Below are 23,714 nucleotides of genomic sequence, written 5' to 3'. Positions count from 1 at the left end.
TGTCTTCCATCTGCTGGTTCCTCTCCGAGCAAGAGAGAAGGGGGGGGGGGTGTCTTCCATCTGCTGGTTCACCTCGCAGATGGCTGCAAAGGCTACATCTGCACTGATTGGAAGCCAGGAACCAGAAGCTTCTTTCAGGTGTCCCATGTGGGTGCAGGGGCTCAAAGACTTGGACCACCTTCCACTGCTTTCCCAGGCCATAGCAGAGAACTAGATCGGAAGAGGAGCAGCCGGGACTTGAACCATCGCCCATATGGTTGCCAGCACTGCAGGCAGTGGTTTTACCTGCTACACCACAGCACTGGCCCCCTGGTAGTCTTATAACTGTCAGGGAAATGTAGATTAAACCCACAATGAGCTGTCACCTTACCCAAGTTCAAATGCTGATATAAAAACAGAAAAAAAAGAATGCTGGGGAGAATGTGGTTGAAGACTTCTTACATATTGTTGGTGGGAACGTAAGTTGGTACTGCTGTTGTTCATGAAAGTTAAATTAGCACTTCAGGTTCGGTTATCCCATTACCAGCTATATATCAGAAGGAACTGAAGTAAGTCTGCCGAAGAGAAATCTGTACTCCCGTAGCTACTGCAACACTGTTCACGGTAGCCAAGATAAGGAGCCACCTAATGCCATCAAGGGATGAATGGACAAAGAAAATGTGTATGTTATTTATGACAACATAGGTGGCCGTGGAGGACATTATGTTAAATGATGTAAGCACAGAAAGACAAAGTAGCATATGACCATACGACATCCTACTGCATAGCAGAGTAAACACAGTTAACAATAATGCACTATGTATTTCAAAATAGCTAGAATAAATGGTTTTGAATGGTCTCACCACAAAGAAATGACTAATCTTTAAGGAGAGGAACATGCCAGTTATCATTTGATCATTACATGTTATATATTTGGATCAAAACATCTCACGCTACCCCAGAAATATGTAGAATTACTAGTGTCAATCAAAAATGTTAAAAAACAGCAGCATTTCACCCCTTGATAGAGTTGAAACATTGGATTAAAATTACTCCTGCCTGTGCATTGGTACCCAGCTCCATGTTGTCATAGGGGAAGTGCATCTAATAAGAATTTCTGGGCTTGTTTCAGTCTTGTTTGGCTCCTTTTCCATTCACTTACCAGGATTATAGCAGAATTGAAGCTGCAGTATGATAACACTGGCCTAATGAAAGCTTCAACTTGTGTCAACATATCCCTAATCATAGAGATTGGGTAATTTGATCAGTCAGTTCTGTTTGTATCTCAGTTTCATCACCCTGGGTAGACTCTTCCCCCTGTGGTTTTCAAATGCCTGCCCCAGGTTTGTTGGGTTCTTACTTATTTTCCTATTAAGGAAAATGCTCAGTAATCTGTAACCAGGCTTAAAAAGCTGAGTATAAGTCATGGCTTCTTGGGTTCTTAATATGAGTTTGTCAGTGGTTTCCAGCGAAAGAGCACCAGGAATACACTGTAGTTGAGCAGGGTTAGTCTGTTACTCATTGTGAGACACACACCCACACACATACACACATCCACACCCACCTACCCACCCACCCACCCACCCACACCGTGGGCAGCTGTGGGGCACTCTGTCAGAGCATGTTAGATAGAACATATTCTAGCACTTACTCTAGGTGGCTCTGGGGAGGATTTAAGGGAGTGGGGCTTTTCTGTGTGTAGGAATGCTGTTAGGAAGAAGAGGTTCATTCTGTCATTATTATCTTGGTAAATTTCACCTATAGGGGTGGTAATTGCTAAAGAAGCATCAGTCACTCTTACCTGGGAGCAGACATGTATACAGTCATTAGTGATATAAAGAGTATTCATGTTTTGTTTGTCTTCAGGCATGATTAGGGAGTGGTCGTATTTTTACTTGATCCATCATGCACAGAGAGTGGCCTCGTCTGGTGTTGATGTTCTGTGACATTTTTCACGTTTGAAGGGAGGATGCCAAGGCCCGCCTGAGAGTCCCAGGCCACCTGCCTCATGCCAGGGACTGCATTTCTGTGTCTCCAGATTTCTGTGTATAATATTCTGCGTGATTTCTTTAGTTTGGATTTGTGGCCAGGAGAGCTGCACCTGTAGTACCACCGCAACGTACGTGGCCTTGGCCATGTCAGATGGCTTTCCTGAGGCTCAGTTGTTTTCCTGTGTAATGGGATGAAGATGTTTGCCCTGTGAGCCTGACCTGGTGCCAGGAGGATACAGTGAGATCAGATGAATGGCTGCTCTTTGAATAGAAGATGTTCGTGGGTGAAAAAGATTAAGTTGCTTCTGTTGGAAGGCATCACACCAAAGCTTGAAATCGCGCAGTTGATTGACATCTCTGTGCTCCTCTCCTTTTTGCTCCATCGGATTTGATGTTGCTGATGGTGGTTCCAGGCCGAGCAGAGGTTAAGCATGTGGTGTACAGAGGTTTATAGAGCAGCACAGAAATAACACATCCGTGGCGAATTTCCCTCCTGGTGCTTGTCAAGCTTGATAGGTTTCCTCTTCTTCCCTCTCTGACCTCTAACGGAGAGAAAGAACTTTCCTTTCGCGTAAGCAGGTGCCATTAGCAGAACCTTAAATGCACAGAGCACGGTGGGTCTGCTGAGCTGCAGAAGTTCACAACTGGCTCTCCTCTGTCCCTCAGGGAGACTTCAAGCTGGGGACACTGGCTTCCGTTCTTTTCCCTCTCCAGAATCGACACAGCTGAGACCGTGTAAGTGTAGAGCTAGCACGGTGTCTTAGGGCTTGTTGTTGTGTAGACGGCTCTCCTCCTGGCCGTGTTCACGTTTCTGTTGAATGGCATGCCCCCTTAGAGTCAGCCACCAACCTGTAAAATAGGAAATGAGTTTCCCACTACAGGATGTGACATACGTTTCACCACGCATCTGTGTTCCAGTAACACTCAGTTCACGGCAACTGTGCTAATTTCTTTTCTTTCCTAATTTTCCCTATGTTTTCTATTTAATGGACAGTTAATATTTTTTTTCCTGTAATTTAGAAGCCTTTATCAAAATGGTGGCTTCCATTTTTGAAGTTTCAGAGGTTCATGTGTGGTGCTGCTGAAATTAGGCGGTGTGTGTCAGAGCTCCCGTTAGGACCCACATCGCTGTGTTTATTCTGCGAAGGAGTCTGTTATTTCTAGCCTTATAAATGTATAGCATCCCCAGGGACTCTGTAAACACTGGAACTGTGTCAAGCCCAGCTGGGAAGCTGACACTCATTATTTCTTCCCTTTGAAAGGTTGCATCTTTTCAGCTGGTTCATGGAAGAGGACTTTCTGGAAGTAACGGTGTTCGTGTTGATGTCATCGTGTTTATGTGTGGTGTGATCTGGTTTCGGAGGGAGTGTCTTTTGTCCGTGCTGGGGTTTCTCCACTCCGGCAGCACTGACGTTGGAGGGAAGGTCATTTGTGTTGTGGGATGTTTAGCAGCGCCTGTGGCCTCTCCTGGCCAGGGCTAGCAGCTGTCCCCCACACTTTCACTGTAGCCATCAAAAGTGTGTCCAGAAGTTGCCAGCTGCCTTGGGTCCGGTTTTTCCCATTGAGAGCCGTTGTTCTAGCGTGCATTTACATACATACGCTGGCATGTCCCAGGAGGCAGGGCACTCAGCTGAAACAATCTTGAAAATTCTATCCTGTAGAAGTTGGGGGAGGGGAACCTACCAGATTCTATATAAAGACCCCCCAGATTGTCTTGAGTGTTTCTCTGTACTCATCAGCAGTAAGGTGGCAAGGAAGAAAGGAATTGAGAGTAACAGTTTGTTAGGGAATCTTGGCAAGAAAAAGAGTGCTTGCAGCCTGCAGCTTAAAATGGCAGTGCTGTGTGTGGTTATGTAAGTCTGCTGGGAGCACCGGAGGACGGAGGATGCGAGGGGAAGCAGAGCTGCAGGTGTGTCACTGCCGCGGCGGGCACAGGTCTGAGTCAGCTCTGGAAAGCAGACCTTGTTTCTTACGGAATGTCTCTGGCTCCCGACTGCAACGTGACGTCACTGCTGAAAACCCCGTGAGTCATGAGTGAGTCAACAGAGAAGGTGTCCCAGGGGCCCACCACTGAGCTGCCTCCCGCTGGCCCTGGGCAGCCGGAAGCCAGAGGCGTTCCTTTAGTGGGCTGGCTGCTCCTAAGGGAAGCTTTCTCCTAGAGTAACCTGAGAGCCGCATCCCTCCCTTCCAGGGAGGAGTGCTGACTTGTGATGCGAGCTCACCCCCTGAGTTAGCGTCCTGAGACCCTGCGCAGCCAGCCAGCCAGCCGCTCAGTTGGACCTGTTTTGGAGAGCCAGCTGATGCTGAATTTGACATCTGTTGAAGCTCTGTTGTTCCTTGGTCCGTTTCATGATACAAGAGGGCTTTATGCTTCTGTAAATCTTTGCGGCAAACAGCATTCAGTGTCTTTTTTTTATTACTTTCAAATCAGTGTGGTTTTATCTAAGGGGTCTTCAAAAAGTTCATGGAAAATGCATACTATGAAAAAACTAGGCATGGGTTTCAAAAATTCTTTGCACCCCAGTAAACTGGTCTTTCACTTCTGTTTGCCCATGAGCTTTTTGAAGGTCCCTGATAAACAAAAAAAGCCTCCAGTGCTTAATTTTGGACAGAATTGTCTTCATGTTGCAAGGATTTTCTTTAGTGTTGAAGCTTGATTCATATATTAAAAGTTGTAGATTTAGAACTCATTATTCAGATTTATAGTTAGAAAATCCGAAAGATGTGCTTGAAGTATATTGTCAAATTGTTTAGGAAGGAGACTTTGTTAATCAAATTAGCAGAGAACTAGAGATTTAAAAAAGAGTGCTTAAGACTTCTAAACATGGTAGAGCTCTCACACATAAACAATTGTTAGGTCACTTAGAAAGGGACTTTACTACTTATTAAAACTCTTTTCCAAGGGCCTAAGCAAAGTATGTAAGGATAGGCCTGTACCTTCTACTTACTCTATATAATTAAAACCACAGACCTTAAATAGCATGAGTAATTCACAGTGACCTCTTTTAATTAATCCTAATTAATAAGTTTTTTTCTGTGTTTGGAAAAGATTGTCCTCGTGGTCTAAGACTGTCCAAATAAGGAGCCCCCGTCTGCTTGTTGGTGAGCCGTTGCCAAGGAGGGCAGGCCAGGAGCACAGTCTCTTGTGTTTGTTGCCATTCCAGAAGCGGAGAGAAGCAGGATTGACCAACGGATAAACAAAATGCTAGTTTTCAAGTTTAACTGCTAGAGAAATCTAAGCAGTTGGGATCAGTTAGTGTGCTTACCTTGAAGGAAGATTCCATACTGAAAGCTAAATTAGAATAAGATCGATGTGCAGGATTCTCAGGTGTGGATGGCATGTGTTCCTTTTTGGGGTGTGGTATATTCCGGGGTTCTCACTTGTTGCATCCACACAGGGCGTCGGTGAGAGAAACTGTTTAGTTCTTGTTCACGGGCTCTCCGCTTGTCTCAGTTACATCCTGATCTCCTATTAATACAGCAGTGAGTAAGTCACCTGAATGCCTGCACTCCATGTTGGATGCCTGGTTTGCATCCTGGATGCTTGGCTGCTGAGCCCCTTCCTGCGAGTACATTGTGTGCGAGACAGCAGAGGACAGCTCAGGTTTTAGCTTCCTGCCGTGCACATGGAGACTGGATAGAGCTCCGGGCTCCTGGCTTCAGACAGGCTCAGTCCTAGCAGTTGTGGGAATTCGGGGAGTGAGCAAGAAGGGTGGAAGATCGCCTCATCTTTCTCTGTCTCTCTGCCTTTCAGATAAAAATGAAAATAAATGAACAATGAAATCTAACAAATAAAGCCTTTCTTCAAACGTGGCTCGGTACAATTGCTGCTATTTTCCTTAGTTAAAATAGTTTTAATTGTGCCTTTCCAGTATTCCATCGAGGCCACTTTTGCATAAGTCCTATTGCCTGCATATTCATCAGACAGCTCCTTGGGGATGTTGCTACAGCCAACCGATCTTTGGGCAGTGTTAGTGTTCTTGCACTTGGAGGTCATCTCCTCTCACGGGTATCACCATGCTCGCTACGTTGGTGTTCTTCCCTTTGTCTGTGATAACATGCCAAGATCCAGAGAACTTTTACAACATTTCTACATGACTGTAGTCATGCTCATCTATCCCTCTCCAAGTCTCCCTGTTAGTGAGGACGTAATTAAGGACAGACTTCCTTTCCTGATTCTTAGAATTGTCACTCCCTCTTCTCAGACCTCCTTTTGTTTTGTGTTTAAAGATTTATTTATTTATTTATTTATTCGAAAAGCAGAGTTACAGAGAGAGGCAGATGGTGGGGCGTGGAAATCACTGGTTTATAACCCAAATGGTTGCAACAGGCATGGCTGGGCCAGGCCAAAGCCAGGAACCTGGAACTCCATCCAGATCCTTCACATGGGTTGCAGGGGACCAGGTGCTTGGACCGTCTTCCGCTGCCTTCCTAGGTGCATTCGCAGGGAGCTGGATCAGAAGTGGCGCCACCAGGGCTTGAACCAGCGCTCATATGTGATGATGTTGTCATAGGCGGCAGCTTAACCTATTGCCCCACAACACGGGCCCTTTTATTCTTCATCTTAGTCACTGTCATATTCAGTATCACATTTCAGTGTACTTTTTAACCTTGAGAAGTTATTCCTGGTTGCACATGGTGTTCTACTGGGCTCTGGGGTAGAGGATCCTGCAGACCGGTGCAGGCCTTCTGTCAGCAGTGAGCTGAACGGCAGTGAGGTTGCTGTCTGGGCTGCAGAGCCCAGAGCCTCCAGGGAAAGCGCTGCTTTGCCATCTGCACCTCAGTGTAACACCTGGGCTTTCGTGTTGACCTGCGTGGTGTGGATTCATGGGGCCCCACACTGTTTCTTCCCTCCTTCCCTTCCTCTCCCCCTCCCTCCCTCCTTCCCTCCCTCCCTCCCTCCCTCCTCTTTGTTTTTAGATTTCAAGTATAAGTGAGATTGTGCATGATTTTTTTCTGCATTTCCCTCATGATCAGTGATTCTGAACACCTCCTCATATACCCGTTGGCCATTTGTATGTGTACTTTTGCGAAGTGGCAGGTCTTTTGCCCATTATGAAATCATATTATTGGTTTTGTGGCTACTGCGTTGTGTCAGTTCCTTTGACTGTTAATCCTTTTTCTGGTGTCTGTTTAACAAATATTTTTTCCCAAATCCCTTGGCTACCTTTTCATTTTGTTGACTGTTTACTTTGCTGTGCAGGTAGCCTCTCTTGTTTGTTTTGGCTTTGGTTGCCTATACTTTGGTGTGCTGTTAAAAAAATCATTGCCATGGCCATTGTCCAGGAGCATTTTTACTGTGTTTTCTTGTAGGAGTTTTTCAGTTTCAGTTGTCCTATTTAGGTCTTTAACACATTTTGAGTTGATTTTTGTGTCTGATATGAGGGTCCAGTTCCATTCTTGCACATGAATATTCAATTTTTCCCACATAATTTATTGAAGCATTTTTCTTTTCCTATTGTGTTTTCTTGGTGGCCTTGTCAAAAAGTAGTTGATGACATATGTTCGGGTTTATTTCTGGGCTCTCCATTCTTTTCCAGTGGTTTATGTGTCTGTTTTTAATGCCATTACCTTACTGCTTCTATTAGAATTATTTTGTAATGTAATTTGAAATCGGGAAGTATGATGCCTTCACATTTGTTTTTCAGTGTTGTTTTGATTACCCAGGGACTTTTTTGGTTCCAGACAAGTTGTAGAATCATTTCTTCTGTTGCTGTGAAAGGTGCCTTAGAATTCTAATAGGGCTTGCCCTGAACCTCACTGCACTGGACGCTGTGGACATTTTAGGGATATTCATTCTGATCCACCAGCCTTGGCTGTCTTTCCATCTATTTTGTGTCTTTTTCAGTTTCTCCTACCTACAGTTTTTAGTTTTTGGTGTACAGATATTTTACTTCATTCCTTAGTTTTCTTTTCTAAGTATTCTGTTCTTTTGATGCTATTGTAAATGTATTTTTTCAGACTTATTTAGTGTAAACAAATAAAACTTGATTTTTTAAAGAAAGATATTCAACAGTTTTAAAAAATTTATTTATTTTCATTTTGTTTGAAATGTAGTGAGGGAGAGAGATAGGGAGGCAGAAAAAGAGAGAGAAAGAACGAGAGTATGCGTTAGCTCTTTCATCTGCTGATTTCACTCCCCAAATGGGCCAGGCCAATGCCATGAGCCTGGAAGTCAGTCCAGGTCTCCCATGTGGGTGGCAGGGACCCAGGTACTTGAGCCATCATCTGCTACCTCCCAGGATGCACATCAGCGGGAAGCTGATGGGAAGCAGTGGAGCGAGGACTCAAACCAGGCTCTCCAGTGTGGGATATGAGCGTCCTAAAAGATGTCTTAATTGCTGCACCAAATGCCTGCCCTGCAACTGATTTGCTGATGTTGCTTTTGTAGCCCACAACTTTGTTCAGTTCATCATTAGTAACAGTTTTTAGTAAAGTACTTGAAGGTTTTAAGAATATAAGATCTTAACACCTGTAAACAGAAATAATTTTATCTCCCTGTCCCAATTTGGATGCCATGTGCTTCTTCTTCTTGTCTGATTGCTATTCCAGTAGTATGTTAAATAGAAAGGATGAGAATTAGCATTCTTGCCTGTACCATATCTGAGAAAAAAGTGTTCAGTTTAGTCCCAGTGGTTATCATTATGACAGAGCTGTAGGCTTTGCATAAATGACCTTTAGTATGTTGAGCTTTCCTTCTGTGCCCATTTTTTTGGGTGATTTTTTTTTTAAATCATTTTGCCTAATGCCTTGTCTGTATGTATTGAGATGATGGTTTTAATCTTTCATGCTAGTGATGTGATGTGTCACATTGATGGTTTTGCATATGTTTAGACCAACCTTGCATCCCAGGGTTAAATCCCACTTGATCATTATGTGTAGTCTATATGATGTGTTGTTGAATTCAATTTGGTAGTATGTTATTGAGGATTTTTAATATTGGCCTATCGTTCTCAGGCATTTTATTTGTCTGCCTTTGGTATTAGGGTAATACGGTCTCATAAAATGAATTTGTTAGCTTTCCCTCTACTTCTGTTTTCTTTGACTGTTTGGTGAATTCAGCTGTGAAACCATCTGTTCCTGGGCTTTTCTTGGCATCGTGCTTTCTTTTACAAAAACAAACAACATCACGTCCAGTAATAGACATCGCAGAAGTACAGACAAATAGGCAGAAATGTCGACTTGTTGGTTTTATCTTCTCCAAGTTGTTGGCTGATGGTTTGTGGAAGCTTCTTGACTGTCACTGCCTCTTTGTAGCTCACTAGTTAAGAGCAAGGGCTGTGGAAGTCAGCTGGAGCCGTATTTGATTTCCAGCCCTATCACATGATAATTATGTGAACTGGCCCCTAGAGGATTGGCTTGTTCATCTGTAAAATGGATAATGATATCTAAATAGCAGTACTCAGACCTTACCAAATTTCACATATTTTAGATTCTCTTTTCTTTTTCTTTTCTTTCTTTCTCTTTTCTTTCTTTCTTTCTTTTTTTTTTTTTTTTTTTTTTTTTGACAGGCAGAGTTAGACAGTGAGAGAGACAGAGAGAAAGGTCTTCCTTCCATTGGTTCACCCTCCAAATGACTGCTATGGCCGGCGTGCTGTGCCGATCTGAAGCCAAGAGCCAGGTGCTTCTCCTGGTCTCTCATGCGGGTGCAGGGCCCAAGCACTTGGGCCATCCTCTACTGCCTTCCCGGGCCACAGCAGAGAGCTGGCCTGGAAGAGGGGCAACTGGGACAGAATCCGGAGCCCCAACCGGGACTAGAACCTGGGGTGCCGGTGCCGCAGGTGGAGGATTAGCCTAGTGAGCCGTGGCGCCGGCCTAGATTCTTTTCTTGCAGAATAGGCCAGCTGTCTTACTCCTGGTTTTCTCCTAGTGCCCCTAATCATCTCCCTTTCTCCACCCGTTTTTCCTGCTTCCACACTTGTACTCATCCTCTTTACCTGCGAATCTTTCTTCCAACCCAGGAATGCAAGAAATGAGCAAGGCCATATAAAGGGCTGTGTAGATTTCTGTAATGAAGCAAAGCATCTTCAACACCCAACAGAATCAGTTTCAAATAACGGCACTTCACTCGTCTGGCTGCTGGTGGAGATTTATTTGGGAGGAAGAGTTTTCAGCTCGCCGTTGACCTCTGTAGACCCGTCCCGAGGTTGAGATCATGTGATTGTAACCTGCCATGCAATTTCTGTAGCCGTCTCCCCTAACTCACTTGTCTGGATAGAGTGTTCTTGCTATGGGGATAAAGACATTTGCCTTTTCTTCCTGCAGGACAAGAGGGTGTCTTTGACCCTCATAGATTTTGTCTTTAATCTTAGATTTCTTTGTCTGTAATGCAAATCATTATGAAAGTGGGTTTTATGACCAAAGATTATTTTTTCAGAGACTGGAAGATTTTTAGCCATGAATTCATGCTTACCCTTTCATGAAACTCGTTTAGAGTTTAAGGGCCCTAGGCCAGGGCTCTGGCTTTGGTTAGGTTGGAATAAAGCCCTGACTGGTTGAATTTGGGGTGAGAATTCCCTAGGAACACTCACCGCTCCCTTTCCTTCTCCCTCCTCCTTTCCCCTTCAGTTCCTCCCTCCCCCTTCAGTTTCCTCCTCTCCCTCCCTCATCAGTCACTCCCTCTCCCATAGATAAACTGCACTCTGCTCTTTGATTAATGGAAGTGATCATGCTCACCTTCCTCTCTCTCAGTTTCTTGTTGGAAGATGAGTTAACAACAACCTAGGCCATGGCCGTGTGAGAAGCTCCGTGTGAATTCATATGTATAATTTTCTTAGTGTTTCTGCTTTGTCTTCTTTCCCACACGCCTGCATGCCCTTATGATGGGTGGTATGTTATCTCTGCCTCTCTCTGATCCATGTACCGCATGCATGTTTACTGATGAGAAGCCACAGTGAGGGAGTCAGATCACTGGCAGTTTGCTGAAGCCCTGCCTTGGTTTGACTCTGCATTTTTGGTCTCCGTCAAATACATTTGAGGCAAAGCTGGCAGGAGCTCCCAGGCGCTGCTCGGCTGTGTGGACATAAGCAGATCACACTCTGCGTCTGCTCCCAGTGTGTGCACCATTCACAGAAGTGAGCAGGAACAAAACTGCAAGAGTCTGATCCAAGAGAAATGATACACACAGTTGTGGGATGGGGAATGAGGTTCTGAGTAAATGATTAGGTCTCGTATCTTGTTGGTGCTTATTGGAAGACAAACCTTCTGTCCACTAGTTACATCCATTCACTTTCCTATGGTGGTAGGATGACCCCCCCCTTATGAATTTCAGTGTTTTAATAAGTATGTATAATGAACTATTTAATTAATTACCAAACATACTTTGAATTTGCTATGTTATATTTGGTTTTTTGTGCATCCAGTTCTTCCTTAGTCATTGGGACTTGAGCGAGTTCATTCACTTTGTGTTTGTGCCTGCTTTAAAGGGCAGGATATGCTGGAGATAATGACCAAAGTTCACATCTTCATGAAGACATCTGTGTGGGAAGACCTCTTTTGATTTCACTTTTTATACAACTGGTGTGTGGTCTTGGATGCAGTGGAAAGTGAGCTGAATGGGAATGTTACTGTTGATGTCGCTTCCTCTCCAGGTCAACGTGCAAATTGTGCTTTGGGAGTTAGGCGTGGACTCTCCACCTCTGCCTTACCTAGTCTTTAATTTATGAAATCCAGATGTTTAAGCACACTCTTTCATCTCTGTTTATTTTACACGTGGAATCATGAGTTTTACTACCTTGTAAATAGGTTTTTTAAAAAAGATTTATTTATTTATTTGAAAGTCAGTGTTACACAGAGACAAGGAGAGGCAGAGACAGAGAGAGAGAGAGAGAGAGAGAGAGAGGTCTTCCATCTACTGGTTCACTCCTCAATTGGCTGCATCGGCTGGAGCTGCACCAATCCAAGGCCAGGAGCCAGGATCTTCTTTTGGGTCTCCCACACGGGCACAGGGGCCCAAGGACTTGGACTGACTTCCTCCCTCCCTCCCTCCCTCCCTTCCTTGATAGAATTAGGCACACAGAGAGACAGAGAGAAAGGTCTTACTTCCATTGGTTCACCCCTTAAATGGCCGCTACAGCTGGAGCTACGCCGATCTGAAGCCAGGAGCCAGATGCTTCCTCCTGGTCTCCCATGTGGGTGCAGGGCCCAAGCACTTGGGCCATCCTCACTGCCTTTCCAGGCCACAGCAGAGAGCTGGACTGGAAGAGGAGCAACTGGGACTAGAATCCGGCGCCCATATGGGATGCCGGCGCTGCAGGTGGAGGATTAACCAAGTGAGCCACGGCACTGGCCCAGGACTTGAGCCTTCTTCTACTACTTTCCCAGGCCATATCAGAGAGCTGGATGGGAAGTAGAGCAGCTGGGTCTTGAACCGGCACCCATATGGGATGCTGGTACTTCAGGCCAGGGTGTTAACCCTCTGCGCCACAGCATTGGCCCTGTAAATAGGTTTAAGGGAAGAAGGAAGTGACCGTACCTTGTGACAGTATAATACCTTGGTGATGTGCCCACTTGTGGCCCTCCCATCCATGGAGTGTGTGACTTTTCACCCTTGATGTTAATGACCTGGAAGGCTGGCAGGCCTGTGCTACTCTCGCTGAATCCTGTGGAATTGGCACCTCCATAACACAGTGAAGGATTGCACATTGAGAGCTTCTCTCCCGATCAAGTGGAGGGTTTAGTAAGACTCTTGATAAGAATAAACAACCTGTATCCCCCTCGACAGAGAGAAGGAGACCTCCCAACCTCAAAGAAGAAGCGCCAGGTGGGGGAGAAGATCATGTACACTTTGGTCTCAGTCCCGCATGGAAATGACATTGCGTCCCTTTTCGAACTGGATGCCACAACTCTGCAGAGAGCTGACTGCCTGGTTCCAAGGTAAAAAAGCTCAGTTCAAAGACGTTTTTGGAATGATTTTGCCAGCAGGTGAGAAATTAGCATCATAATGTTGATATAACTTTTGTGATATCAGGGAGCAAGTTGAAATGAAGAAAGAGTATGTGAGACATTGTGCCTCCTTTCAGAGTAGGTTAACATAGTTTATTTCATTCCTATAAATAATTAAAATATTCAGGACCAAAGAAATTCTGAAAAATTCATTAGAATCATTTATTCATATTACTTTTAAGGCCTTTGGTTACTGAAATGAAAAATAATCTAAAAGCATTTCTATTAAACCTTTTGTCATTTATTTTTATTCTGTCAAGTTCCCCATTCTGTTGACTCACTTACCTTTTATTCAGTTATGTAGACAACAAATATTTATTCAACACTGACTACATTCCAGGCATTGCCCTTGGCATTGGGAAGACAGCAGTGAAAACACTGGTTGTATTCTTACATTCAGATGGGGGACGCAGCCAGTGAACCAACCAGTAAACGTAAAAGCTAAGGCCAGCAATTAAAGTGCCTGAAAGAGAAATTGCAGGGTATGGAGAGCTCTGTTGGGTAGAAGTCTTTAGAAATCACTGGAGAAAAGATCTGAACAGATTGAGGGACCAAGTCCTCTCCATTTGAGAGGACTTTTTCATTTTTTATTTGAGAGGACTGTTTCAAATAGTAGGATCAGGAAATGGAAAGATCTGGAAATTTACCAGGTATTTTTCAGGATCAGTAAGGAGGCCAATAGAGTTAGACCTCAGTGAGTGGGTGGGAGGGGTCTTGGCATCCAAAACTTAAAGTAAGTATTTTTAATTCTTTTCCTTGAAGTTGGCTATTTAAACAATTTATAAGTATCATTTTATTTATTTGTGATGTCCACCTCTCACAAGTGTGGCATTAGTAGGAAGCTGAAATTGGCAGTTAAGCCAGGACTCAGGTACTCTCAGATGAGACATGGATGTCCTAAACAGCACCTTAACTACTGCACCAAATGTCCAGCTCCAAATTTGACTGTTTTAGTTAAGGTCTTTTGCCTACAACTCTCTCCTTCCTGACAGTAGCACTGAGATGGATTCTCTAGACATGTTGGGTTTTGCCTGTGTTTTTAGATCAATGGGACAGTTCTAAATTGGCCTTGAAGGAACAGCATTGTACCTGGCCTTGGCAGATGGCCATGGGTGGTTCCTACCCAGAGATCCAGACGTTGCTGCGTCGGCCGCTCTCAGGGAATGTAAGAAATGGTTACATTGCAACTGTCAAGAAGCACCTGCCACTGCTTCCTGGGGTGTTTGCTCGTGGTTTTCACTCACGAGAAATGCCACTGAGTCCGGACCGTATCACGTGGGTCCATCTCCCGTTTCCTTTTCTCTAACTTAAGTCTGAAAAGAGATTCCTCCCGAAAGGTTTGCCCAATCCAGGTCTCTGGCCTTCTCTTCCCGGTACTGAGAAGGTTCCTCGTTTTAGAGGTGAGTCAGCAAAAATGAAATGATGATAGAGTGTCACTGTGAAGTGTGTAGACCCTCTAAAAGGCCCCACGGTCCCACAACATGGCCTTCTGTGGAGCTGTTCGTCTGTTACTATTCACAGCTGTTGGTACTTCTCAGTGTAGAGTAGGCTTTTGTATCAATAAGGATTCATTTGTCATTCTTTGTATGAAAGCTTGCATTAATTAACACATAATAACTATTATAATAGCTTGAGCTGTGTGCAGAACTGAGTGTCAAGTTCTTTATAAATAATCTTATAAAGTCCTGGCAGCAGCTCTTCCAGATCAGGAACTGGAGATTGAGTCAGCACAGTGCTTCTTTAGGCGCTGTGAATTAGTGTCCTTGGATGGAGCTGGGCCCTCTCCACCAGAGGGAGGTGCTGAACTGCACCCAGACCAGTGGAATCCGCTTCAGGGGTGGGGGTGGGATGGATGCAGGCTTTTCTTTTTAAAGAAGCATTTTAAGGAAGCATTACTTGAATGATTCCGATATGGAATCCAGTGTTTCTCTAGTGTTAAACTGTGTAGTCCAATGCTGCTTTTTTATTTTTTAATATTTATTTATTTAATTTGAAAGTCGGAGTTACACAGAGGTAGAAGGAGAGGCAGAGAGCGAGAGCGAGAGGTTTTCCATCTGCTGGTTCACTCTGCAAATGGCCGCAGTGGCCGGAGCTGGGTCGATGTGGAGCCAGGAACTTCTTCAGGGTCTCCCACGCGGGTCCACGGGCCCAAGATATTTGGATCATCTTCTGCTTTCACAGGCCATAAGCCGAGCTGGATCAGAAGACGAGCGGCTGGGACATGAACCTGGTGCCCATACAGGATGCCGTCTCCACAGGCAGATGCTTAGCTTACTATGCTACAGCGCTGGCCCTGAAATGGCTTTTCTTTTAAGAATTTATTTATTTATTTATTTGAAGGTCAAAGTTACACAGAGAGAGGAGATGCAGAGAGAGAGGGGGGGGGGGGTCTTCCATCTGATGGTTCACTCCCCAACTGGCTGCGAAGCCAGGAGCCAGGAGTTTCTTCCGGGTCTCCCATGCGGGTGCAGGGGCCATATTGGAGATCTGGACTGGAAGTGGAGCAGCTGGGATTCGAACCATTGCCCATATGGGATGCCGGCACTGTAGGTGGCAGCTTTACCAACTATGCCACAGCTCTGGCCCCCAGTGCTTGCTTGCTTGCTTGCTTGCTTCCTTCCTTCCTTCTGACAGGCAGAGTGGACAGTGAGAGAGAGAGAGACAGAGAGAAAGGTCTTCCTTTTGCCGTTGGTTCACCCTCCAATGGCCGCCGCGGCCGGCGCACAGCGCTGATCCGAAGGTAGGAGCCAGGTACTTCTCCTGGTCTCCCATGGGGTGCAGGGCACAAGTACTTGAGCCATCCTCCACTGCACTCCCGGGCCATAGCAGAGAGCTGGCCTGGAAGAGGGGCAACCGGGACAGAATCCGGTGCCCCGACTGGGACTAGAACCCGGTGTGCTGGCGCCGCAGGCGGAGGATTAGCCTGTTGAGCCACGGCGCCGGCCCCCCTGTGCTGCTTAAACTTTGTTTCATGCTGAATCCCCTGGGGAAGCTGACATCGGTGCAACTCTGGTCTCTCGGTCAGGGGTAGGGGCCTGAGAACCTGCATTTCTAACAAGTCCTCAGATGATGTCAGTGCTGCTGGTCCATGGACTTGACCTCAGGTTTCAGAGGTTTGAAGCAGTCTTTTCTACCCTTTGCTGAACACTGGAAATCTTAGGAATTTTTATTTTTGCTTGTATTTATTATAAAGATTCATTTATTTCTTTGAAAGAGTTGCAGAGAGGGAGTGAGGGGAAGATCATCCACTTGCTGGTGCACTCCCCAAATGGCTGCTGCAGCCAGGGCTGCACCAAGCAGAAGCCAGGAGTCTCATCTAGATGTCTCACGTGGATGGCAGGGGCCCAAGTGTTTGGGCCATCTTCCTCTGCTTTCCCAGGTGTAGTATCAGGGGATTGGGTTAGAAGTGGGGGAGCAGCCGAGACAGGAGCCCATATGGGATGCTGGCATTGCAGGCAGTGGCTTACCCCACTGTGCTACAACTCTGTCCCCTCCTTGGAATTTTTAAAAAGTACCGCTGCCTGGCTCCCACTCCCCAGTTGGTCAGTGGTGTTATGTTGGCTTCCCAGGTGATGAGCAGCAAAGTTTGGGAAAACCTGGTATAAGATGTCTAGCTAATTGTCCTTTGTGACCTTCCTTAAGGGGAACTTGATCCTGGAATGTATGAATTTCAAGTCTGGACTGTGCTGCAATGCATTCCTTTTATAGATAACCAGATTATATCAAGGTTTTAATGACAACAGATTTCTGTGGCATTAGTCCTAAACGGTTATTTATTTCCCAAATCCTTGCAAATGGTCAGTTATTAAACCAGACCATAACCTCTTTGCTTTGGAACCCAACAGTGTAGGTCGACTCAAGAGCATATATTGAACTAGTGTATGAGTAAATTAGGGGAAATAGCTGCTGAGCAAATAAGTGATTGGCTCACTTTGCAAATGGTTACAGTACAGTGGGGAGATGACTTTGTGCAATTCAGTGTGGAAGGTAATATGTAGGAACGCAGAAGCATTTCAGAATCTGATTATTTGGATAATTGGATGAGTTCTATTTTATGTTTTTGGGATTTAGTTTCTATTTTATCCACTTTTACAAATGAGCAAAGCCACATTGTTGAATGAATGTCTTTCCCTGAGGCCCTTGGCATTGTCATTGATTTTCTCTTATTGGCCCTAATGCTTTGCACCTTATGTAGTATGACGGCGTATTTATGTATTAACTTATCCTGAAGTCTGATAATTTGAAAGGCAGAGACACACTACACGTATTTCTCAGAGAAAGCAATAGTAATATAGGATTCACTGAATCTGCACTATTTCAGTTGGGTGAAGTTCTCTGTGTTCTTTCTGCCCCAGTTTGTTAGCCATAGTAGTTGCAATCTGCAAACACAGAGCCATTGCTTCTAGGGACGTGCAAGGCTTGGTTCCTGTGCGTTTGTGTTCATCAGGCAGTACAGGACCTTGTTTTGTGTGTTTCTATGTGGTGTTGATTCACTGTTGCTGAACTCACGGTCAGCAGTGCTGTAACCCGTGACTGCATGAAGCTTATCCAGCACACAGGTCTTCATGAGGCCTATCCTGGCCTTCTCGTGCTTACGAATGCTGCAAACAATTTCTGTGCCACACTGTGGGCCGGCTTGAACACCATCATCACGCTGAAAAAGCACAGGAACATGAGAAACAGGGCTCTCAGTAGACTTGAGAGGACACGTGTGTGTGGTGAGAGAGCTGCAGGAGGAGGCCGCGTGGCCCCATCTTTGCCCTGTGCCTGCAAGTCTGCCTCTGGCCGACTCAGGCTTTTCCCACTCCTCGGATGTCCTCGAATGACCTCAGAAGTTCCCCGAGTCTTGATCTTGGGGAGGTGAATTTTCGTGAGCAGGAGGATTCACAAGCATGCAGTCATGAGTGGTGAGGATTGACTGTATATGCTTTCATACGCAGATAATTCAACTGCAAAACAGTTACTGTCAGGCAGTGGCTGGAACTGTGCTGGTTACTTGTTCACTGCTCTTTTTTTTTTTTTTTTTCTTAAAGATTTATCCATTTATTTATTTGAAAGTGTTACACAGAGAGAGAAGGAGAGGCAGAGAGAGAGAGGTCTTCCATCCGCTGGTTCACTCCCCAGATTGCCACAGTGGCTGGAGCTGTGCCAATCCGAAGCCAGGAGCCAGGAGTTTCTTCTGGGTCTCCCACACGGGTGCAGGGGCCCAAGGACTTGGGCCATCTTCCAGTGCTGCAGGTGGATGCCTAACCTACTGTGCCACAGCACTGGCCCCCAGAATTTGCCTTTCTGACAAGTTCCCAGGTAATGCTGCTGTTGCTGGTCCAAGGACCAAACCTTGAGAACCATTGGCCTAGGTATGATATTGCAGGCTTTGAAATAGTCTGTAACTCAGCATTTTCCCTTAAATCAGATAGATTTTGAACTGACTGATACACATATGATCATCTCATGTGTGAAACTGTTAAGTCAGTATGCAAGTGCACTACATTTTTATAATTTGTTACTCTATGTTGTTTGGCTTTTAGGAACTCGTATGTTCGGTTAAGGCATTTGTGCACCAACACATGGGTAACCAGTACTAGCATCCCTATAGACACAGATGAAGAGAGGCCTGTTATGTTGAAGGTAAGTGTGGCTGAGTGTGTGGATTTCAGTGCCGTGTGAATAGGATTAGGGGTGACGTCTTCTTTCTAACCCTTCACCCGTACTAGAGGCGATTGCAGTTAATGGCGAGTGTGAATCTGAAGCAAAGTGGAGGTGTGAAAGGGATGAGTTTCCAGGGGTGCTTTGGGAGCTGGGTAAGAAATGGCCATGGAAAATCACCATGTCCTTAAGCCTGGCCTAGTGGGTGATGCATGTGGGAATTCCTGTGTTTGCATTATCTGTTCTTGCCTGGTGACTTTCTTAAACAGTCCTGAGATACGCTGGTCCTCTTTAAGAAAGATCTAACCTTAATGGAAACAATGCCATTTCAGATCGGAACCTGCCAAACAAAAGAAGACAAAGAAGCATTTGCCATCGTGTCTGTCCCGCTGTCGGAGGTCCGAGACTTAGACTTTGCCAATGATGCCAATAAGGTGCTAGCAACCACGGTGAAGAAGCTGGAAAATGGCACAATCACGCAGAATGAAAGGAGGTTAGTGGTGGTCGAAATCACTGTGCAGTCGTCAGGGGCAGTGTCACCTGCAGGAAACCTCAAGTAAATGGGTGACTGAGGGAGTGGCTAGAATGCTCTCAGCAGCAGCCCCCCGTTTCTGGATGAGGTGAGAGCTTGATGCCTCTGGTGCATGGTAAGCAAGTGAAAATGGTGAAATTAAGATCTGGAACAAATTCAGACACCTGTCATCTCGGAAGGGGAATGTTTTTTCCCTTTGGGTCAAGAGCAGCTATAATTTAGTCATTTGATAAAAATTTTAAATAATACACCATTACTAACGATATAGTCCTTGGCTTCACATTAGTTTTTTCCATCTTGTTCATTCAATGTATATTAATTTGTTCCAAAATAGTAATTGTTTTACTCTATATGTGTTTTAGAATATCATGTTTTCAGTTTACACAGTTCATTAGTGGAGGATTATATATACTCTCTCTCTATAAATATATATAAAATTTATTTAAAAATAAAAATAGGGGGCCGGCATTGTGGTGCAGTGAGATAATCTGCCACCTGTTGTGTGAGCATCCCATATCGGAGCACCAGTGAAGATCCCAGCTGCTCTGCTTCCAGTCTAGCTCCTGCTGATGCCCCTGGAAAGTCAGAGGATGTCCGGGGGGACCCAGACGGAGCTCCAGGCTCCTGGCTTCCACCCGGCACAACCCAGGCTGTTGTGGCCATTTGGGAAATAAAGCAGTAGGTAGATGATCTCTCTGTAGCTTCCTCTCTTTCTGTTACTCTGCCTTTCAAATAAATAAATAAATCCTGAAACAAAATAAAAGTAAATAGAAAATAGATAAAATCTGGTGTAATATTTTCTTTTCTCCATTTTAGGTTGGCTTGAAATTGTTGCTTTCTCTCTGGTCTTTACCCTTGAAAGCCTCCTAAGAGATGCATAATGCCTTTTGCTGTACTTGATTTGATATTTGGGTTTAGAGAGTCCTTTAGGGTCCTAAAGGAAGTTTTATATTTTCCTGGTTTTATTTCAAGGTGCACTTCTCTGCTCCAGTTCCACAAAACAAACAGATGTGTCCTACCAGAGAAGCATCTGCCCGTGTGTTCTCCCCTAAAATCTTTTTCAGAGAAACCAGATGTTTGGTTCTTCAAGCTTGGTTTTGGGAATTTTCGAGAGAGAGCTAGCACTGGTTGCACCCGGCTTTGTGTGCAGACTGTGTCAGGCCCTGCAGGTGTGATAGCCCCAAGAGAGATCCCAGCTCACATAAGGAAACCAGGGAGGCCAGGTCGCCCCTGTCATCAGTGGGGGGTGCAATCAGGTGTGGTTTAAACCCCACGTGCTTGCCAGGTGCCCCGAGCACAAGCTTGCTCTCTGTTTCCTCTCGTCATGATCTGCTGCATGCTTTTTAAAATTGGAACAACAGAAAGATACTTAGCAGTTTCTCGGCGCTCACACGTTGGGATCCTTGAGCACGGCTGGTGAGAAGGCACCTGGTAAAAGCACCGGGGATCACAGTTTGGCGGTGACAAGTGAAGTCACAGGAGCCAGCGCCAATGCTCTGTGACTCACTAGTTCCACTTCTGGCCTGAGCTTTCCTGAACATCTGTCCAAAAGAAGCCCCTCTGTGTGTGCACCAGGACCCCTGTTCCAGAGTGGTCAGCCTTACTTCCAATAACCTGGAACTGACAGCCATCCAAATGCCCGTCCCCAGTTGAATGGATGATTAGTTGGTGGTATCTTTATATAATGAATGCAGTATATATAGCCATGAAGCTAAGTGAGTTACACTATGAGGGTTCTTCAAAACGTTTGTGGAAAATAGAATTAAAAGATCAGTGTAGGAATTAAAATGGCCACATCCTGTATCATAGTGTGTTTCTTTTAAATACCCAGTTTCAGCTCCTGACTCCCACTTCCTGCTAACACAGACCCTAAAGGGCAGTGGTGATGGCTCAAGCAATTAAACCCTGTGAGTGACTTTGATTGGGTTCCCAGCTCCTATCTTTAGCCTGGCCCAGCCCTGGCCACTGTGGATGTTTTGGGGGTGAACCAGCTGATGGAAACATTCTTTATCTGCCTGCCATCTCTCTGCCTCTGAAAAAGATAAATAAAAAATTTAAAAAAGTATATTTTGGTGCAAAAATATTTTGAAATCCATGCATAGTTTTTTCTTTAGATGCATTTTTCATAAACTTTTTGAAGATACCTTCTGTGCATGAATTTCAGAATTTTTTGCACCAAAGCAGGCTTATCTTTTAGTTTCATTTTCCTACTAGCTTTCTGAAGTACCCTCTTGGGTGTAATGATTTGGATAAATCTAAGAAACTTTAGACGAGTGAAAACAGCACCCAAAAAATACTTGGTATAGATACTGTTTGTAAGGTTCAAAGCCAAGCAGAACTAAGCTCTGTTTCTTTGGGATGTGTAAGCAATTGGAAGAACTGTAAGGAAATGCAGGGAATCCATCGTTGCACACGTCCCATTGACGTTTCCTCTAAGAGGCAAGGGTGGACTTAGGGTTGGCGAGGGGCTTACTGGGCTCCTACCATGCTCCGTTTCCTGCTCTGGTCACAGCTTCGTGGGGTACACTTTATATGTGTTCCTTAAATAAGCTTGTGTAGGGTACTTCAGAAGCCCATGGAAGTGGCTTACATTGTGGCTCAGTGGGATAAGCCACCACCTGTGGTGATGTCAGCATCCCATGTCAATGAGCCGGTTCAAGTCCCGGCTGCCCCACTTCTGATCAAGCTCCCCGCGAATGAGCCTGGGATGTCAGAGGAAGATGGCACAAGTAATAGGCCCCTGGATGGAGGTCTTAGATCCTGACTTTGGCCCAAACCAGCCAGGGCCTTTTTGGGAGTGAATCAATGGATAGAAGACCTCTGTTTCCCTCTCGGTTACTCTGCCTTTTATGTAACTAAATAAATAAATTTATTTTTAAAAACGGCACATGGAAAATTAAGTTGAAAGAGAAGTTAATTGTGGTACAAACATTCCTTTGAAATCCACATGTAGCTTTTCCATAACGCACATTTTCCATGGTACTTTTTGATGATCCCCTTGTATGCGTGGTTTTCAAAATTGTTTTACACCAAAATACACTGATCTAATAATTCTATTTTCCACACACTTTTTTGAAGTACACTCCTATTATTTTTGGTTTTAGACATCGTAAGATTTGTTTCTGAGGATACAAAGGGACAGAAATCGCACCTTGCTTCCCCAGACCACTATCAATGAAGAAAACCCTCAGAGATGCCTGACCAATCGGAATAGCACTTGCTCAGCTTCCTCTTGGTTCTTGCCTCTGTCTTACCCGTGGCAAACCCGCAGCCCTACACAACCACGGTGTGAGAGTGAACGGACATCAGGAGCTGAAATAGCGGCCCCACTTTCTGGCCTGCAGATAACGACATAGCAGAGCCAGATCGTGACAAGAAGTGGGTTCCGATGTGCAGGCGGCAGTTTTTATTTGCCAGCGTTTTATCCGTTAACGCCTCTTGATGAGTCCCTGTCTTTGTTTCTGTCATGGTCACACGTGCACAGAATGTCCTCAGCCTCACCCAGCACACCTCCCTCGCTAAGCGTTTAGGGAGTCTTGGGAGAGGAGGACAAGCACAGGGTCTGAGTGGGTGCTGCAGCATCGCGGCTCTTGCCCTGGGCATTCCTCCTACTCCCGGAAGGAGTCTCTGCTCTCAGCATCAGTCTGAGGGAGGAGGTGGACTGGGACTGACCCAACAGTGTGCGTTTTCATGCCCCCTGCCTTTTTCCCCACTGTTTGCCAGTGCAAAACATCATTGTAAAGAAAAGGCCTTGCCTGGGAAATAAGATGTTAAATCACGGATCTTAATTTAGTCATTTCAGCAAAACCACCTCCCATCAGAAGTCATTTAAAGCTGCTGGTCAGGACAACTGAGCTTATTGGCATAGTTGAGTGCGTTTATATTATTTTCTCAATTCTAGAATTCAGTATCAAATCCTGTCTAAAAAATCACTGACAACTATGACTTTTTCCCCCTATGGAGAATAAAGCTGTTATTAGATGCTCTTTTTCGTTTGAAACCAGAAAGAATGGTACGAGGTCATAGGGAGAGCTTAGAGTATTGCAGTCTGTCTCAAAAGGCTGGTGTCTAAATCCTCCCTCTTGCTCCTGTTGCTCCTCCTTTGCTTGTCCCAGGCGCGCACTCAAGAGGCACCTCTGTGATCCTCAATTTTAGATGTTTTTCAGTGGAGTTTGCTGCTCTTATTCTGTAGCTGCACCAACAAAACATAGTGTAGTGGAGCAAGTAGTGGGCAGGAAGGGGAGGATGGTGGAGAGGTGTCAGCTGCCCTTCAGAGCTGGAGCAAGAGATACACGCAATAGTTAGCCAGAATCCATGCCCCGTGTTTTACCTCTGGGGCTACACAAGAGGCAGGGGATGGGGAGCTTCCTCTGCAGCATCGCTGGAGTTCAGGATTATTATCAGTGTATGCCGCACCCTGGGCCCTGCAGCCCTCCTTCATGGACAGTGTTTGTGACCAGAAAACTACTCATGGATTCCTACATTGTTTGCATTAAAATATACTCGTCTTTTAATTTCATTACTTGTGAACTCTTTAAAAAAAAAAGATTTATTTATTTATTTGAAAGAGTTACACAGAGAGGAGAGGCAGAGAGAGAGAGAGAGAGAGAGAGAGAGAGAGA

General features: G+C 45.1%; 1 protein-coding gene across 3 annotated transcripts in view; it reads left to right on the top strand.

Annotated features, from left to right (window-relative positions):
* Positions 1–23,714, top strand: part of ITPR2 (inositol 1,4,5-trisphosphate receptor type 2) — a 536,564-nt gene that overhangs the window by 143,633 nt on the left and 369,217 nt on the right. For all 3 annotated transcript variants that reach the window (XM_089304708.1, XM_051850872.3, XM_051850873.3), the window contains 3 exons: positions 12,694–12,845; positions 18,443–18,542; positions 18,893–19,053. In XM_089304708.1, the coding sequence (XP_089160834.1) occupies positions 12,694–12,845; positions 18,443–18,542; positions 18,893–19,053 (413 nt within the window). The remainder of the gene's footprint in view (positions 1–12,693; positions 12,846–18,442; positions 18,543–18,892; positions 19,054–23,714) is intronic.

This window comes from Oryctolagus cuniculus, chromosome 9, assembly GCF_051225735.1.
Source record: "Oryctolagus cuniculus isolate XC-2025 breed Fujian yellow rabbit chromosome 9, ASM5122573v1, whole genome shotgun sequence".
Classification (NCBI taxonomy): domain Eukaryota; kingdom Metazoa; phylum Chordata; class Mammalia; order Lagomorpha; family Leporidae; genus Oryctolagus; species Oryctolagus cuniculus.
The sequence above is the reverse complement of the archived record's forward strand: the minus strand, read 5'-3'. Positions and strand labels throughout refer to the sequence as shown.